General features: G+C 42.0%; 2 protein-coding genes across 6 annotated transcripts in view; one reads left to right on the forward strand and one right to left on the reverse strand.

The window, feature by feature from the left end:
• The window catches only part of elmo1 (engulfment and cell motility 1 (ced-12 homolog, C. elegans)), a 104,926-nt gene extending 103,092 nt beyond the window's left edge, over window positions 1-1,834 (forward strand). For all 4 annotated transcript variants that reach the window (XM_029442744.1, XM_029442742.1, XM_029442743.1 and 1 more), the window contains one exon: window positions 390-1,834. In XM_029442744.1, coding sequence (XP_029298604.1) covers window positions 390-590 — 201 coding nt within the window. In that variant the 3' untranslated portion in view covers window positions 591-1,834. The remainder of the gene's footprint in view (window positions 1-389) is intronic.
• Window positions 1,835-8,603: 6,769 nt separating this feature from the next.
• Window positions 8,604-18,744, reverse strand: pex1 (peroxisomal biogenesis factor 1). Of its 2 annotated transcripts, none has more exons than XM_029443098.1 (24): window positions 18,484-18,744; window positions 17,470-17,616; window positions 17,218-17,301; window positions 16,917-17,031; window positions 16,043-16,722; window positions 15,804-15,923; window positions 15,519-15,639; window positions 15,248-15,354; window positions 15,030-15,115; window positions 14,776-14,908; window positions 14,498-14,594; window positions 14,236-14,406; window positions 13,813-13,967; window positions 13,514-13,700; window positions 13,248-13,414; window positions 12,420-12,554; window positions 12,153-12,217; window positions 11,901-12,043; window positions 11,347-11,450; window positions 11,031-11,207; window positions 10,449-10,697; window positions 9,992-10,186; window positions 9,597-9,727; window positions 8,604-9,038 (listed from the first exon to the last, which is right to left on the reverse strand). In XM_029443098.1, the coding sequence occupies exons 1-24, from the start codon at window positions 18,589-18,591 to the stop codon at window positions 8,981-8,983; spliced, it is 3,735 nt and encodes a 1,244-aa protein (XP_029298958.1). In that variant the 5' UTR covers window positions 18,592-18,744; the 3' UTR covers window positions 8,604-8,980. The 2 variants fall into 2 exon arrangements, with proteins under 2 accessions (XP_029298958.1, XP_029298959.1); XM_029443099.1 differs by having other exon boundaries at window positions 10,449-10,691; window positions 18,484-18,742.
• Between the last annotated feature and the right edge of the window lie 28 nt (window positions 18,745-18,772).

The following is an 18,772-nucleotide window of genomic DNA, read 5'->3' on the forward strand; positions in this document are numbered from 1 at the left end:
CTTCAAGACTTTCTCTCAGTATAACTCACATATTTGACTCAGTGTTTAACTCCAGAAACTGTATATATATATATATATATATATATATTTATTTATTTATTTATTTTAGGTGTAGAAGTTTGTTTTTAGGTCAAGAGAGACGAAGGTGTCCCTGCTCTATTTCCCCCGAGTCACAGTGTACACACACTTTCATCCCTTGGTGATGGCTTATTTTATGCCTGCTCATCTCTGTACCAGCTGGAGTCTGTAGGCTGTCAACAGGCTCCTTTGAAAACACATCATGTTTAATTATAGTTAGTGTAGATTTTGGAAGTATTTAGTTTTGTGGTTATGTAGTTTCTTTCTGGCACTACCTGATTTCATTAGATTTTGTGTCTATGTCTCTGCAGTACTGCGTGTGGACAGACGGTCTAAACGCCCTCCTGGGTAAGGAGATGACCAGCGACTACACCAAATCTGACATGGACACCTTGCTCTCCATGGAGATGAAGCTCCGCCTCTTGGATCTAGAGAACATCCAGATTCCAGAGGCCCCGCCCCCGATTCCCAAAGAACCTAGCAACTATGACTTTGTTTACGACTGTAACTAGAACGACCCCACCAGCCCGAACTCACCCAGCACCTACTGTACTGTACTCACTGGACCAATCCCCTTTTCTTATAAACTGGAAGAAAAACTAATAAAACCATAAAATATAAAAAATGAACTGTGATTGAACGAAAAAGGATTGCTTGAACTATTTTCCTCTTGCTTCTCGCCAGACCTTTCTAAGAGAGAAGATGGTGTATATTAATAGGCTGGCTGCACTTGAGGGGACTTGGGTTTGATGCAGAGTCATCAGGTTGCCATGGACAAGAGAAACCAGGAAGTATTTGTTTGGCCTGTAATTGGTCGTCCTGCATCTTTTTCCTCACTCTCCTCCTCCTGTGATGTTTTAAGACTTTCTTCTTCTCGACAGAGGCGCCCGCTGTCATTTTGCTTGAAGATTGTTGCAGACAAATGCTTAAAATTTCAGCTTCCTTGTTGTCCTTTCTTATGTTTACTTTATTCTTTTTCCTCAGGGCCTCTGTGCGGAGAGGGATGATGGTTGTGAAGTTCAAGAGCAGGGAGGGACGGGGTTCTGTGTTTTGTATTTCCTGTCACATTCTTACTTACAGTATTTGTGGCAGTTTTCCAAGAGGCTGAAAGGAAGGTTAAAGTACATTTTAAGAGGAATACTTAATGAAAATAGTCTCTTATATCCGCTTTGTCCTGTTACACATATACTGAAGACTGTTAGAGTGGACTACAGTAAAAAAGCCTTTCTTTTAAATATTCTAATGTTAATATTACTATCCCACTGCTGCTTATTGCATATTGTACACACCTACACAGTGGCTTTTCCAAAAACAACCGTAAAAGCACCTCCATTGTGAAACACACACACACACACACACTCGTCTCTCCCATATTTGAGTCTTTCTCGTTGTAATGACTGCTGTACACAACATTCCTAAGCAATATTTGAGCTTTTTATTTTGTTCATTTGTAAGATTGTCATAATTTAGAGATTTTAAAATTGTGAAACTGCCTAGTAGTTGGTATTACAAAGGGGATGTTAGCGTTTTGGTCAAGGGAAGTTGTCTTTTTCTTTGTGTCTTCAGGACTATATTGCCACAAAATTGAAAGTTTATGTATGTTTTTTATTTAAAAACAGATCATGGTTGTTATTTCTAGTATGATTTATATATTTCCCCTTCCTATTTAATACCTTCGGATGTTTTTCTTTAGGATTTTTCAAAGCCCCTCAAAACTGCTGTTTACATTAAAGATTTAAGAACTGTAACTACTTTTCCCTTCTGTCCCTCTCTTCATTCATGAACCGCGTGCACTAAGGATCATATCGTATACTTGAAACATGCAGGTGAAAGGTTATTCCTTGACTAACGGCAAAACCTCACAACATTGTTTGATTTTCACTATTGATTTAGTTATTTGTGCAGATCTAGACTCGTGTGAACAGACTGTCCCGTAACAGTTAAGTAACAGCTGGAGTATAAATTCAGACTTTATTCATCCCAGAGGTCATTTTGTTTTCACAGAAAAGCAATTTAAACATAATTAATTATACTAATATAATATAATATATATAATTATTACTTAACTATAGCCTCTTTTTTTGTATCATCTGCCCTGTTCACATGTTGCCACTCCTCCCCCATGTTTTTTTTAAACAAGTTAAAGCAGAAATGTGTTTCCAATCCACATCTGGAGTGTCTTTGTTTAGCAGTTCAAGCAGCGCACATTCAGGTATTATTGTAAATCATAACTAATCCAAAACCAAACTAGTACTTAAAAGTAGACTGCACTGAAATGATTAGTCCACGTCTAACACTGGCCGTTTTGATTCTCACATTCACAAATCTCTTATTTGTGAATTATTCTTAGGTCAAAACAGAAAGTACACACACTCGAGCACAATAATGTACATTTGTGTGCTGTCATGTTCGTGCAAAATAATTTTAATATTGCGTTTCCTTCAATTCTACAGTTGTATAATGTAGGATAATCTTTTGTTTAAATTATTTTCATTGTTTTACAAAGCATTATGGTCTTTTAAAATAAGTAAACACAATTTTGTTTCCGTCCAGCCTGCACCGCTCCAGCCAGAGCAACATAAAAAGTGGAGCTGGCCTCAACAGACAGACAAAACCTTAATAGCATTTCATGAAACTGAAACTCGTCGTGTCATGTTGTGAGACTTTCAGACCTGTCAGTTTTGAAAAGACACCCTGCTGTACACAAACACTTCCTTGAATCTCTTCAGGCTTCAAGCTCAAATGTCATTCTACATCTTTATCAAAGCTACATTTCCTCTATCTTAATCTCCCCATTTACTTACGTTACATTTTCTACATGTTAAAGTTGGCAGAAAATGCTATTTTGAAAATGTATTATTAATTCTGATCCGTAGGAATGTGCTCAACATCTCAATACTACAGTAAATGAAGCTGTATTTTAATGCAAAACTCTAATTATTCACAGATCAATTGCTGCAAAAGCTATCACTGTCCTTTGGTGGAAAGAAATCTGTCAAGAACTATTGATTTGATGACCCAGAATGAGCGAGGAGCTGCCTTTGTTTTTCCGCCTAATATTTTAGCCGAGTTTTCCTTTTTGTGTGTGTGTGTGTGTGTGTGTGTGTGTGTGTGTGTGTGTGTGTGTCCTTGGGTTTTGCTGTCTGGGTTTCCCCATTACATGCCTGGCTGTGTCACAGGATATTTATTTCCCCTCACACAGGTCGTAGCAGTCCTTCACTCCTCGGTGTGTGACACCATTTCCTGCTTGACGGCTCTATCTACCACCCGGCCCAAGAACCTCCACTGAGCTCCGTCTTCAGGGGCAGATTGTTCACTCACGAATGGATACTGATGCCCCTGTACTCATTAGAAATGTAAGTCAGCTCATAATAACATCTGTCTCATACTCTCTTGGGCAAAAGAGTAAACACTCTCTCTTGCCTACCACCCAGTATTCCGCTCACTCACCCCTTCACACTCACACACAGCGTGCAGATATGTCAACAGTCACCGGTAACTGGCTGCGTTCCTGGGAGGGTAAGCTGTGGTGTGTTGCGGGCTGAGCAGAGCTGGACTGAGAAGTGTATTACTCACTGGAGCTGATGAAATGATTAGCCACTCATAAGCAAAGATATAAGAGGGAAAACAACAGAGAGGGATAAAGAGATAAAGATACATTTTTTATAAGCCCTGCGCTGAATATGAAATTGTTTTTTGAATTGAAGTTTATTGACCCCCAACTTTCCATATCGACAAAACAGAGACAGTAGTTACATGAAACGCACAGAAGTAAAAGAAACCACATATGACTGATGTTGCAGGGTGGTGATGCCTTCCAGACAGAACACCAGATGGTCTTGAGTTCAATACCAAGGCTGCCACCACTGAGCAAGGTACTTAACCTGTATTGCTCCAGGGGGCCTGTCCCAGTTCACTGTAAGTCGCTCTGCATAAGAGCGTCCATTAAATGACCTGTAATGTAATGTTGCATCAACTCTGAACCTCAAAAGTCTAATGAAAATATCATGGCAATGTAACACCAAAGACACTTCCAGTAACTTGATACTTAAACAAATGAAAGATTCAGACTCGAAGGTTTTTTAAATAAACATATGGTTATTGTCAACTAAACAGTTCACTGCAGGACTGACAGGTGTTTCTATTATTTTGTCCACTCCCTGTAAACCTTGCATTTATCGAGATATTGATCCAGATGTGCCTGGGTTACACTTACACTGAGTGTGTATGTAAATGTGTTTACTCCGAATCTAGCAAAGCAAAGCAGCTATTTTTATGTACTTACCTTATCTTGATTCCCTGAGGTACTCATTGCCGTGTGTGTGTGTGTGTGTGTGTGTGTGTGTGTGTGTGTGTGTGTGTGTCTCCATGCGCACTCTGCCGTGAAAGGCAGGAGAGAAAAAGACTCTGTGGTCCTCATTACAAGTTCTTCTGAGACTTCACGCAGAGTGTGTGACAGCAGCCTGAGGCCTGCAGCAGGCCGGGTGCAGCTCCTTTCCTCGTCCACCAGGACGCACTAATCAAATCAGATTAAGGCCTGAACTGATTATATGGCCACAGTGGGCTCTCAGTCAAATTGGCAAGGCATTCAAACTCATTCCCCTTCTGCCCTGGTTAGTTTAGTGTCCACTTGTTAATGTTTTTTGGGTCAATTCAGCCGAACAGACACAAGAAAGACTTTTACCAAGACAATAGTTCCAATTTAATACTATTGACAGTGAGCGCTGTGGCTGTCGCATTCATTTATATTCACCTCCATTTGTGAACTAATCCTTTAACCTTTCTCAAAGTCAGAATGGATCTTGTGCTGGTTGTTGCTGTTCCCTTGCCTCTATATTTACATTGTAGGAGCATCAGACTTAAGGTCAGGAAGCTTGTGAACATATAAAGATTTTATGCTGCATCATCAAAGTAATATCAAACTAGGGAAGGATTAAGGGTGAAACCAATACAAACAAAGAAACTACGCTTGCTGTATGTCGTCTTTTATTATCGACTGCCATAGTTCAGCTATTGCCTAAGGGTGTTATTGACAAAATGTCGTCTTACTGGAGTGAATCACAAATCTAATGGTGCCAAAATAGCAGCAAAAGGCAGCAGAGAGAAAACAAATTTGTGAGAGCTCCTCTAATTTTTCCTGCTCATCATTTGTATTGACTTGTTTTCTCAGCTTGTTCTCAGTGAGTCTCTCATTACTGGAGACATTTGTCCAATGGACCCATCAGAGACCACAGAGAGGAGCTCTGCTACACTGATGGTATTGATTAATGGAGGGACAAATCCATATCCCTTGTACATTATTATTCACCTGAACCAAGAGCAACACTCTTCAGTCAGTGTGGAGCAGAACGATTCACATTACACATTTCTGTCTGTGTCGTTTTGTCTGGTCTCTTCTCACGGGTCTGAGGATGCTGGGTAATTCAGGGATTGTTTGCTATAGTCCTAGGCCACTGTCTATCAAGTTTGATGAAACTACACCCACACTGTCCTGATTTATTTTTCAAAACTTAAACTTAGTATGTTTAGTAGGTCATGAATATTTAAAGTCACAACGAGTAGGATTTGTAAACACAACTTTCAAAGCTGGCCTCTCCTCCTCAGTCACTCTCGCTTTGTCCGCTTGATTGTCAAATTTGGTATCACAAGTACTGTTTCCCGTGGTGTAGAGGTAATTATATTATATTATTAGAGGTTATTTAGCAGATGCTCTTACCCAGAGCGATTTACAGTGAACTAACTACAGGTGGCAGCCCTGGTATTGAACTCACAACCATCTGGTGTTGTATTTGGAAGCCGTACCACTAGACCGCCACCCTAATACTCTAATTATAGGGAAACTTAACGCCCATCAAGTGCATGATCCGGGTACACCACAATGGAGCCACGTAGTCCTGTTGCTGGGTTAGCCTGAGTCTAGATTAGTTGATGGGTTTGGCAGCCCTCGATGTGTGTGAACGGGTTAAAGTTGGCATGCAGTGTAAAAGAGCTCTGAGTGGTCGGAAGACTTGAAACTATATAAATACAAGTTTACATTTCCTGAACCGACAGATGAGTGGCTGTGCCAGGCTGCTCCTCCAGCTGCAGCACCTGGGGCCCTGGGCCAGGATTAGCAGGGCGAAATGATTGCTTTAACCCAGACAAAGATCATCCCAGCAGAGTGGGAATCTGTGATTTAGATAAACGGATACAACTCAGAAATTGATTTCCATGTCCACCCCAACAGTTTCTTATTCTCAGCTATCTCAGTAATGAATCTGAAAGTCTTATCTTTGCTGGTGGTTGTGTGGTGATTGATTGAAGAGACTGCGGCAGTCAGTCAGCGTTTACAAGAGTTATACAAGCACACCAGGGCTAATGCATTTCTAATGGGCGGTGAGAGGGGTAGTCTGCCAAGATGCTTTCACTATGCATGAGTGGAACACTGTTGTAGATCAGAGGAAATCAAGTTGATTTGTATCGCCAATTGCCTAAATAGACTCAAGCTATTTTCTTCTTATTCTTGACCTTGGAAACAGCAGTTGAGGAAATACTTCCTCCAGAGCTTGTGTCTAATTATGGGAGCTTGAATAGTCTGTGTTTCCAAAATGCCTTACTTCTTTTGCACCTTGTCGTATTCCTGCAGAAAACACCTGTCAAGGAGAAACAAAACCTAACGGAGCTAAAACGGTCCCACAGTCACCTGTCATCTCTGTCTCACTCAGTTTAAAAAAAACATACATCTGAACACAGCCCTCTTTATATCACTAAACCACCTTCATCTCTCTTCTGTTTCCACTTTAGACACAAATGCACATCAAAATCTTTTGTTCTATTTTTGGTGGAACTCAGTCTCAGCAAGTGAACATGTCATACGCACGTCTTTTGTTCTCCTCTGCGTCGCTCAGGATCTAATTCTGGTGAAGGTTGACACCTCTTGATGTTGTAAAATGGACGGGTACTTTCTTGTAAACAGGAGCTCATGAATCACTCTGGATGGTTTTGAGAAGCAAGAGCGCCACTGAGGAGGGGGACGTGAGGAAGAGGAGACAACAAATGAGCTGAATTTTGCCTCGGGTGTCTGTTTTTGGACCGTGAGGTTTGTTCCTCTAATTGCCCCTGAGTTTTCGAAAGTCACCATATGTTCGGCGGTGTCGGGCTTTAATAAAGAAGACATGTGGGGGGAATGAAAGATGGATGGTGATGTACTGAAGACCACAGGGTATGTGTGTCTGATGCATCAACAAATCTTTTAGATTTCCTAACCGCCACCCAAGGCTGCACCAAATGAAACACAGGCCTGATGGGGAGAGGGACTCTAACCAAGGGACCTGATGGGTTCAAGAGCAAGTGAGAAACACTCAGCTCCCTAGCTGACCCTGCTGTCTGACCTCTATGGGGACGGTGAGAGTTTCCCCTACAGTAATCAATAAGGCATCACACAATCAATATTATTCTTACATGGTTCAAATCCAACAAGCTATTTCCTCCCTGTCTGCACGCCCACCATACAGTCCCATGAGACAGCAATGCTTCTCACAGATGTCTTTTTCTCTCTGTTTGTGTATTTTGAAAGAGTTTCCTGGAGTGACAGTTCATGTCGGCCTTTGTCTCATCACAGGTGCGTGAGGAAAAAGTGACGAAGAGATCGATAAAGGAGGATAGAGAAAAGTCTCCCATTGGGCCTTTTTTTTTTTCATTCGGCATTATGTGGGATTGACACAAGACTAGGCGAGCCAACTGTAGCCCTGAGCGTCTATATTTACCACTGCAGAGCCTGCCAGTTCCAGCGTGTTTAGGATGACAGCAGGCATAGGGCTTCAATAGGAAAATATTGTCAAGATGGCTTGCTGCAACAGCCAAGGAACAGACTGAAGACTACTGTTGCAATTTCAGGTAAGACTCTCAGCTGCTCAAGATGTCATGGGACCGTCCAGAGTTATTGAGAAACTGAACCTGCAGAAAGTTTCTGCTCTAAATAATTAAAACCAGGAAAAGTCGCAAAATCACTTTAACGTGTTTCAAGTTGTTTCTTGTCAGTTAATTGTTGCAAATACTTTCTGTGGATGGCACGTCTCATGCAATCTTTCCAACTCCCTTCTACTTTGACTTTTTTAAAGATATATTACTATGAACTTTTTTATTACATACCATACGATGACATTTTAAGACATTTTGAAGACATGTTCTACTGTATACAGTAGTATGTACTATACTTATGACATACTATGACTTTTTAATTTACTGTTAGTGGAGTAGAAGTATAAAGTTGCATAAAATCGAAATATTCATAGAAAAGTATAAAGTACTTCCAATTTCTACTTAAGTAAATATACTTAGTTACATTCCACCAATGTAATCCTGTAATGTTGCAACATTTCCCTTCAATCAATCTCACTACAAGTGAAGTCATTTTGAGCACCGGACTCATTAGTGAAAACACCTGCAGGTGTGCAGGACCGTTAATTAACTAATTATTGTAATACCATGTTATGCTAGCAAATCAAAACATTGTTTAAAAACATAATTTCAAAACCAAATCTGACTCCTATTTTACATTTTTAATATTCAACGTTCAAGTTTTGATAAAGTCATACAATTAAGAAAAAGATATGTTCTCCATCCAGTAGGTGTAAACAGAATCAAGTGTTGCAGGTAAGATTTCATTTTTAATTCTAGTAATTACATATTTTATCCTCTGGAATTATACATATGTACAGTAATTACATTTTGAGTGAACCACTCATAATCAAGTCAGTAGGAAACATTTGAACAAACATCGTCTTCAAAGATCAGGAAATATGATCGTTAGATTGTTAAATTATTAAATAAATCACAGCTTTTATTCATTCACATTAAAATAACAAATCGGGTGTTTGTAACTAGCGTGTCTAATCAAGCTAAAGTCACACGTTGTCCGGGTTTAAATGTGGCCGAGTGGGAAGATTGTCCAGTCTCCTGCACCGCCAAAGGCTTCATACCTACAAACAAAAAGAAACAGTGCACTTATGATATGTATAATATCTTAAAACAGATTTGATGGACTGATCCAACACAAGAAAGGATCTACAATATGTGTCCATGTTATATTCATTCCTTCACTTGACACACGAGAGATGAGTCAGCAGCTATATATAGTTGACTGTGCAGTTTCTCTGCCCCAGCTCAGCTAGAATTCACAAAACAAAGTAATATGACATGATAAAAAAGGCTGAATATTACGAGAGATTATAATAATGATTCATATTGCTCTCTTGCTGCTACTTGGCAACAGCTTGGAAACCCCAATTTTTCTAATGTTTTTCATTTCCTCCTGTAGTGGAGACTCTAAATGGCTCATTATATGCTTGATCAATTTCAGAGCCAATTGAACCATTAAAAGCTAACTTTCTCCAAAATAAACGGACAGCTGTCAACGATTTCTTTGCTTCCTGCAGAGTAAACAGTTCTTGTTAGAGGGGTTTCATATATCAATATTAGCGTCATTTGTATTGCTGTGAGTGTTGCAGTGCAGTCCAATCTGGCGCCCTCATACTCACATTTTTGTATATCTGTTCCAGTCGGCTTTGCTGAGAGATGCTCCGGTCACGGCCAGGGCAGAGTTCACATGAGCCCGACACAGCAGCAGGCCCGGCTGGCTGGAGGTTGAATGCACCCGGACATAGTCCTCCTACTCACAAAGTACAAGAGTAACCATACTGTACACACATACACACACACACACACAGTAGCTTACAAAAGGAATCGACCAACACTGGTTAGTGCAAAAGCCATGAGTGCAGCAGTTTAGAGCAAACTAGTTTTAAATCAATAGAAAAGTAACAGTAAAAGAATCATAGTGTAGTATGGGAAACAAACGTCGCTAAATTGATGCATCAATTTTCTAAGACCCCGGGAACACCCTGAGAATTTCTTGTCCCTCGTCGTCCCTTACGTTAGCTCTCCTGTAGTTGTTCTTGATGTTATTAATGTCTTGTTGTAGGCGCTCCAGCTGCTCCGGGCCGAGCTCCTCGTACCCGCTCTGGAGGGAGGACATGTAGGCAGGGGGAAGTGAGCCGCCAGGTTCCCGACCTGATGCCCTCGTTAAGTCATGGGTCATGGAGTTGGGTCCAGAGACGCACTGCGAGTTCTGTCGAGGGAGGCAGGAGAGAATAAAAAGATACAAAAAGAGAAACTACTGAAAAGCACTTTTGCATTTTGCATAACATAATTACAGAGGCCTGTGTAAAAGTGTATACATACTGCAAGTAAGAACATATAGGCTACAGGCTAGCCAGAGCTATGCTAGGCTAACCACGTCCTGCAGCCCCACAGTTAATGCACAGACCTGATATCCAACTTTTCATCTCACTCTTGAATGGAAAGCAAACTCTTACAACCTAAATGCTCACCAGTCCTGAAATCGGTGAATTCCCCAACTCTGACTCGTAGGAGCTTCCAAAGTAGAGTCTCCAAACATTGCCACAACGTAGATCGTCTTCAGCCTGAAGCTCACCGGGCTCCAGGAGAACCATGGACTGGTCTAGCCCCACGCCTGGGTCCCCCTCCCCCACTGAATCCTCTGAGCCACTGCTGTTGTTCGGGAAGATCATGGAGGAGAGGCTCATGTCGCTGTCTGAGCCAGAGGTCAGGTCCTGATTCTCACCCAGAAACAGAGGGCCAAAGTTAAATACAAAAAGTACACAACACTTTATTGTTGTAAAGTAGCTTCACTGTGTTATTGCTGTTTAACTTATCAATCATATCCCGGTCAGCGTGGCTTGGGATAATTTGAATTATGTTGGTAATGAAAGCAGCTCAACTGGGATGCATACAAAGCTCCTCAGCCTTAACATGCTTCAACATGAACCGTAAATAATGTAGAAATGGACTGACCAACCGTTCCCTGCCTTCCTGCTCTATTAGCCCAAAGCAACCCCATCTCAGCGATATGAGCTCCTCAGTGACTCGTCTTTTAAGTACATTAGATTTACATGCGGTGTGCCGGAGCCCATGCTGTTGTGGACAGCTTCCAGCTGGGCGTTGTAGAGCAGGGCCTTCAGGTCTGCCCCGGTGAACTGCTCCGTTGCTGCTGCCAGCAGCTCCAGGTCCACGTCAGCAGCCAGTGTGACACCGGCGCTCAGAGCCTTCAGGATCTCCACACGAGCCTCCTGGAAAGGCAACAGTTGGATTTACTACCAAGGACATAATCCCTGAAGATTCATTTTGTTTCTTTTAAACATTTCTGTGCATAGACACATCTTAACGGTGTTATAAAATGATGATTAGGTTGATTTGAATGCAACAGACCAGGTCAGGAGGGGGGCAGTAGAGGGATTTATCCAGTCGTCCAGGTCTAAGCAGGGCCGGGTCAATCAGATCTGGACGGCTGGTGGCTGCAAGCACATATACACCTGCAAATGCAAACATGAAGAATTCTTATTTATTTAGATTAAAGGAATAGTGTGCCATTTTGGGAAATACCTGTACACATTCATTTTCTTGCCAAGAGTTGGAGGAGAGGACAGACACCACTCTCATGTCTGTTTGATAAATATGAAGCAGGAGCCAGGAGATGGTTAGCATAGCTTAGCACAAAGACTGGAAACGGGAGGGAAGGTGAGCCTGGCTCTGTCCAAATGCAACTAAATGTGCCCACCCTCAACTCTAAAGCTTACTAATCACCTGTGGACAGAGAGGAGAGGTATTCATCTTCTCATCTAACGCCTGACAAGAAAGGCAAATAAGGGCCACTGAATAGTAAAATATGGCAATAGAATCTTACCTCATCATACCATAGCTCTTTAAAGTGGATCGTAAATATACAGAACTCACAATATGTAGTATAATGCTGTATGACTTACCCTGCAGTCCCTCCACTCCATCCAGCTGGGTGAGGAGCTGGTTGACTACACGGTCGGTTACACCCGTGCTGTCGTGGCCCCTCCTGGGGGCCAGAGAGTCAAACTCATCGAAGAACAGAATGCATGGCTTGGCAGCTTGCGCCCTAGAGCAAACAGAAGAATCTCCATGAATAATTGTTATTGGAGCTTACAATTAACTGTAAAGGTCTGCTGGAGTCATAAGAAAGTGACGGCGTGTAAATGTTGACTAACCTCTGGAAGACATCACGGACTCCCTGCTCACTAGCTCCAATGTACTTACTCAGAAGTTCAGGTCCCTAGAGACAGGTAAACATCCTGCGTCACTAAAGATACACGTTGCTCTGATTAAGAACGACTGTCAGGATGTGATGGGACACTTTATGGATTGCGAGGTTCTTTGGTGTTGGTCAACAGTGTGAATGTTGTTGCTGATTGTTGTGTGTTCTTATGTTGATTATTGATATAATCACAGACTGTCAGAGCGGAAGCCCAGCATACCTTGATGCTGATGAAATTCATACCGCTGTCTTTGGCCACGGCGCTGGCCAGCAACGTCTTCCCTGTACCAGGAGCTCCGTACAGCAATATTCCTGAGCGATGGCGGATAGGGAGATTGGAGAACAGGATGGGATACTGCAACGCACCAAAGACCCACAATCATTTATCAAGAATTTACATTTTCTGTATTTTATACTATCTTGCCTTGAAGGCCTTAATTTCCAGGACTTGCTCCTGGGTCAGTTTGGAACAAACTAAATAGCAGCAGAGAGATTGAAGGCATGAGAGTTGGCAGCATCAATTAAATGATAGAAACAGATAACATCAAGCCATCCAATCAAAGAGCAACCTAGTGTGTGTTTTATAACTGTACTATTGTGCGTTATACAAGAAGAGGAAATAAATCTAATCATAGAAATAACTAGAACAATTGTATCATACATCTTATAAACAAGGAAACAGCTTACACATGTATTGCTCTGGATTAAACAGAATGATAAATTCAGAGGTTTTTAAAGTGAATTGAAGAAGAGTTGGACGAGAATATGAATTCCTTGTGAATTCGACTTTAATTCTATTACTGTGAATAAAATAAGTTGGTCTGCATTCATCACTTAACTGCTATTACTCCCACTTGTGATGAGACTCTTAATAACTTCTCTTTACAACAATCAATAGCTATTATGATAATTGCTGATATATGATAAAAGCAGTGTCATCACTTATATTATTTAATTCTATCACTTCTGTTCCTCCTGTATGGCACTAAGTAGTGCTTCTATCTGACTGAAAACACTCCTGATCGTGATTAGTCACACTGACACTGACCTTAGCGGGGAGCAGTATGGTGTCCATTAGCTGCTGTCGCACCTCCCTCAGCCCCCCCACCCTCTCCAGCCCAACTCCACTTGGGGTGTGAAGATCTACACCCCACAGCGAGGGAGGTGTGAATCCCTTGAGAGCCTGCGCAAAGTCCTTCCACGACAGACACACAGCTGAGAGATGATAAATAATGTAAACATAAACTAGCATTAGCTGGATTATAGACATGAAGTGAAGAACTTAAGTGTAGTGTAACCTAAAATCTTTGGTACCCTGGTCACTGCGTCCTCTCTGTGCAGTGTTGGCATGGACAGCCCGCTCCAACAGCAGTACAAGGTCTTGGGAAGTGTATCCTTCCGTCTCCTTGGCAACAGCTGCCAGGTCTAGAGTCTGTAAGGTCTCCTCAGATAGGCTGTTTCTTCTGAGTATCAGACAGCGCAGGATATCTGCTCTTTGAGCCTACAAACAGTAGCAAACAAGATAGCTGTTGGTTTTTACTTTTGACCTCTACCCATGTGTGTACGTGCGTGCGTGCGTGCGTGCGTGCTCGTGTGTTTATTTGTGTGCTGACCTGGTCCGGTGGCTGGATGTGTGCAAAGCCCTGGATGAAGTGGGACCCCTGCACCTCAGTGAGGGAGGGATGGAGGGAATGCTCGCTCTGGCTGGTGATTATCAGACACACCAGGCTGTAGTGAAGCAGCACCTCGTCCACCACATCCTTCAGACCTGCAGCCACAACCAGACAGGAGCAATCAGCATCAAGGCCTGTGATGATCATCAACCCTGCCTGGGAGCTAGGGCTGTCATGAGGTCAGATTTGCACAACACAATTATCGTGGCCAAAAGAATTCACGAAGCGATTATTTACACTATATTATTATTAAAAAAATCATGGTTATCATCAATACCTGTATATCGCGACACCTCTACCGTTAACATACATGACAACAGACGTTCACCCACACACATACAAAATGAATCATTTATGGTTTACTCTGTGCAATGTGCTGTTGCAGCAGCGCCTCAGGACCATGCTCATGCTCTGGTGAGGTTGGTGACCCAGTCATGTGGTCCAGGTCATCAAGTAGAACAACTGAAGGCTGCCTCCACTCTGCCTGTTCAAAGATATCCTGCAGCAACTGTCTCACTGTCTCTGCCCTTTTGCCTTAAAAGAAAAGAAAATATCACAACTTCTATGATAAATACATTCAACTAGACTTCTCTGATACTAATATCTACACAGAGTTTCTGTTAACCTTGTAGTTTCTTGCAGTCCACCAGCTCCACATGTGCATCCAGATCTTCTTTAGCTTTTCTGCAGAGGGCTCGGGAAAGAGTACTCTTTCCACTTCCCTGTGCGGATACATATAAACACAGTGCATGTTAGGGTAGTATACATAACAATAGTGTTAAGAATGAAAATGCAGTAAAACACTTCAGTTCTTCAAAATCAGTGTAAATATTTTAATTTCCTCTGTGTAAATATCTGTGCTGTGAGCAGTATTATTATTATGATGGTTATGTAAAAAGATACCTTAGCACCAGTGAGGAGTAGCGCTCCTCCTTGGAGACCCTGCCCAGTGGTACCAAGCTCTCTTGAGAGGGGACTACCCAGAAGGCTGTGGGAGATGAAGTCAAATCCAGTCCTACTAAGCTTATCGAGCCCACTGGGGAAAGAAAGTGAGAGGAGTGTAGAGTAAAATTAAAGCTTAAAAAGATCCTTGTTTGAACCACACACGCACACGCACACGCACACGCACACACACACACAAATAGATACACACTTACCCAAGAATACTGAGGGAGGGAAGCTTCGAGTTGGGCATCTCAGCTATAGATTTCACAGCTGGCAATGTTACTGGCTCTCTGTTTACCTGGAGGTGACACGTAAAAACCATGGCAGCATCAGACTTTAAGATATTCTGTTTATCAATCACCTGCATGACATAATGCAGCAATCTGTTTAGAATATTAATGGGTAATTTACATGATATGCATGCTTGTACCTGTATGTTTTCCTTCTGGACAACAGTGTGTGCTAGTGAAAACAGCTGGTCTGGAGGGTCACTCTCTGGTTCCGGTTTCAGTACAGTTAAAGCAAACTCTAACTTTGCTATAAGTAAGAAGAAAAGGTGGGAGAACAGTGGTGTTTTATTAAAGCTGAAAGTAATGTCATGTTATGTGATTTGTCGCCTCTTTGGTATTCAATAGATTACATTTTTATCATAGTGCCATCAGTGGATTTGTACAATAACTTGTAAAAGACAAATTAATCACCATCAGTTCCATGTAAGAGGACGGTGCCAGACCGAGCAGTCAGGCAGGCTAAAGGTTCATGACTCTGAGTGTGCAGCCAACCGAGGAAAGCTGTCCGGATCTCCTCATCGTCCTCCTCGGGCTGAACAGAAAATGGCAAAGATCACATGGATTTAATGGAAAGAGGTAGATTAAATCGCATGCAGCTTTGACAAATTACCAATTTGAGGACTAATAATTAAATAAATCAAACAAAAGAATCTCTAACACCACACTGTAACCACATATGGCTACTTCAGCACTCACCAGTGGTATTAAGGGCTGTAGGCGAATGGACGAGGCTACTTTGATAGTGGAGTTGACTGGCTTGATTCTTACTATTGAATGTGGGATGATATTCAACCTGACAGCGAGGGGCGGTGGGATCTGAAAATCACAATTATTACAAGGAATATTACAGCATATAAAGAAGCAGAGGACTGAGCTAGAGTAAAATAACCATAGTTAATCTTAGGTTAAAGGGAATAAATGAACGGCATGCTCACCCATACTCTTCCACTATGGATCTCTCCCTTGCTGTGACTTTTTTTATTGTGCGCTAGCTTCTCAGTAACATGGTACACCACCCTGACCACCATCGCTTCCTCTTCTCTCATCTCCTCTCCCTCAGCAACTTTAGCAACTCCTGCATTCTTCTTTTTCTCCATTGCCTGCTTGGCTCTGTCCCTCGATTCTTTAGGGGAGAGGACTTTGGAGAGCAGGCCATAAGTCACTTGCGACTGACCTCCAGTTGGATCAGCATTCATCCCGTGGCTCGAAGGAAATAAATGAATAACAGCATCTGCAATTGGGCTTATAGAGCAAAGAGAGTCTGGAGGTGCACCACACACTCTGTAGATAGAGTCGGTGAGGAGGGCAGGAATGTCGGGTACAGGTGGCAGCTCTTTAACCGGATTGTAAGTACCCTTTATCATAAAGCGTAGCAGGCTCTTCATGTCAGCTATGCCACCCCACTGGTGGCTTTGAGGGACAGGGGAGGTACTTTCTAATGACGGTCCTGAGGGGGAGGAAGGATCCATATTTTGCAGTCTTGGAAAATTCTGCTTCTCGCTGTTTCTCACTGGAGAATCATTCAGGTTGCCAATTCCAGCGCGGCTCTTAGGAGAGACAATTAGTTCTGTGAACTGCTCCAAGCGACCATAGGGCACAGATGGCGAAAGCGATGCTGCACAGAGTTAAGAACAGATCATACTGTGTTCATTATTACTGTCACTGGATATGATCCATAAATAACATGTAAACAATAGGACCCGAACAAACACTTTCTCCCTATGAATTTGAGCTTTGCAGAAGACGAGGCAGATTTTAACAGACTTATTGCTACCAACAAAGGATAATAATTACTGGATTAACTCTGACCTATTTGGATGTAGATGGCTGTGTGGCTGTCCACCCACACAGGCAACACGGCATCTCGGAAAACAATTCTGATCTGATCCAACAGCCGCTGCTCCAGCGCTGCACTGTGGAGCTCCTGGGGATGTCAGTCACAGAAAACAGATGATAAAATTGTGTTTGATGAGAATCTGGGTCACAAGTCCATCCCTGGTGTATTCCTTGGTAGTGGGATGATTGTCAGAAAATACATTTACAGAATATTTTTGCAGCATGAAGACATTAGGTTACTAATGTTAATAAGTAAGTCACTATGTTCACCCACCAAGATTTCCCAGTCGTCAGATGACAGAGGCTCCACAAACACTTGATGCACTGATGAAACCTGGTGACATGGTCTCAGGAAGCCCTGAGAGAAACCACACAACCGGTCAGTCAATACAAACAGTCAGCCTAGACAGTAGCTGAAAATGACTTATAAACTCTCAAAAGACTGCCAGGATGTGTCATGTAGAGATCATGGACTATTCCAGTGGGAAACAGAGCACAGAAGAAATTGCATTTTGTGGAGCCACACCTGCTCTCCATCCTTCAGGCCCAGCTTTTCTCCCAGTTGTCGACACAGCTCCACTTTATGGCTGTCCAAGCTGGAGGAGGTTCTGTTTTGAGTCCAGCTGAGAAACACTGGAGAGCCATGGCCCCAGGACAACTCCAAAGCCTGGTTCTGGACACAGACCCATAGTTTCTTGATCATTTTCAACTGCCATGACACTTCTATTAAAAATGTCTACATCATGGTCATCCTCCTTTACTTTTTCTGCTAATTTAAGTTATTTTACACCTCTTCAATGATAGAGCGAACTCAAGTTTGACAAACGGAAAATGAGAAAGGCTTGTATAGTTGTAATGTGAACTATCTGATGTACACTCTCACATTTCACATTATATCACACATCTTCTGAAAGATGCTGTTCTTTGTGGATTCATAAAGATGCATAAAGATAAAGATGGACATAGCGAAACAGGATATAAGCACACAATTAATAAGAATGCTCTGGGAATTACCCAGTCTCCTGTTCCATCTAAAATGTTAAGTTCTGTCACCACCAAGTGAAACTGCAGGGGAACTACTACTAGAATGGTCCAGACAAAATGGAATAGTGAAATGTGAATTACTATAGCACTGGCATCTTAAGCCAATGTTTCATAGCTACTTACTGATGTTTGTTATGAGTAACTATTGCCTGAATTGCCATTAAACCCAAGGAAACCCCTCTTGGATTAAATCTCCAATTGCTACTGCTGACAACATACAACTCTTTCCTTTCTTTATGTTGACGGACGCATTACATATAATTAACTGTATATTAAATCCTAAGTAGGTCTCTCAGATGATGTCTTTTGCAGAGCATGTCATTAACATTAATTACGTATAATAAAAAGAAAAACGAACAACACAAGTTCACACACGCAAGAAACTCCGTTTTCACAAGCAGGCCGATACTTTTTGCTTTAACGTTGTTTCCCCAAACTAAACTTCCACTGATGTTAGTTGACACTGACAGTCGGAAAGCTAGCTAAGCTAACTTACCTCGTTCAGAGAAAGATGCGATATCAACTTCGAGGAGATATGAAGAAAGCAGTTTTTTGCGTTGTTAAAAACAAAAGTTACGGGTTGGATGCCCTGACTACTAAACATTATTTGCCTGACTAACGTTAGCTATGTACATGCACGGCGTGTTACTACGCTAACGTTAAATGTACAACAAACTCATAGCCGATCGATGTGCTCTGAGTCTATCCTAGCTAGACCAAAAAAGCTGAAAACGAGCAGAACCACGTTTCACAATAAGATATTACACATGGACACGCAATCGATG

This window comes from Cottoperca gobio, chromosome 11 (assembly GCF_900634415.1).
Source record: "Cottoperca gobio chromosome 11, fCotGob3.1, whole genome shotgun sequence".
Classification (NCBI taxonomy): domain Eukaryota; kingdom Metazoa; phylum Chordata; class Actinopteri; order Perciformes; family Bovichtidae; genus Cottoperca; species Cottoperca gobio.

What these genes read in the sequence shown, in the direction of transcription:
- pex1 (XM_029443098.1), bottom strand. Translation starts at nt 18,591, where the DNA reads ATGTTTAGTAGTCAGGGCATCCAACCCGTAACTTTTGTTTTTAACAAC. An exon ending in TCCAGAAGGAAAACATACAG is followed by an intron (nt 15,116 to 15,247) that starts GTACAAGCATGC and finishes TGTCACCTCCAG; the next exon opens with GTAAACAGAGAGCCAGTAAC. An exon ending in TGAATTTCATCAGCATCAAG is followed by an intron (nt 12,218 to 12,419) that starts GTATGCTGGGCT and finishes ACCTGTCTCTAG; the next exon opens with GGACCTGAACTTCTGAGTAA.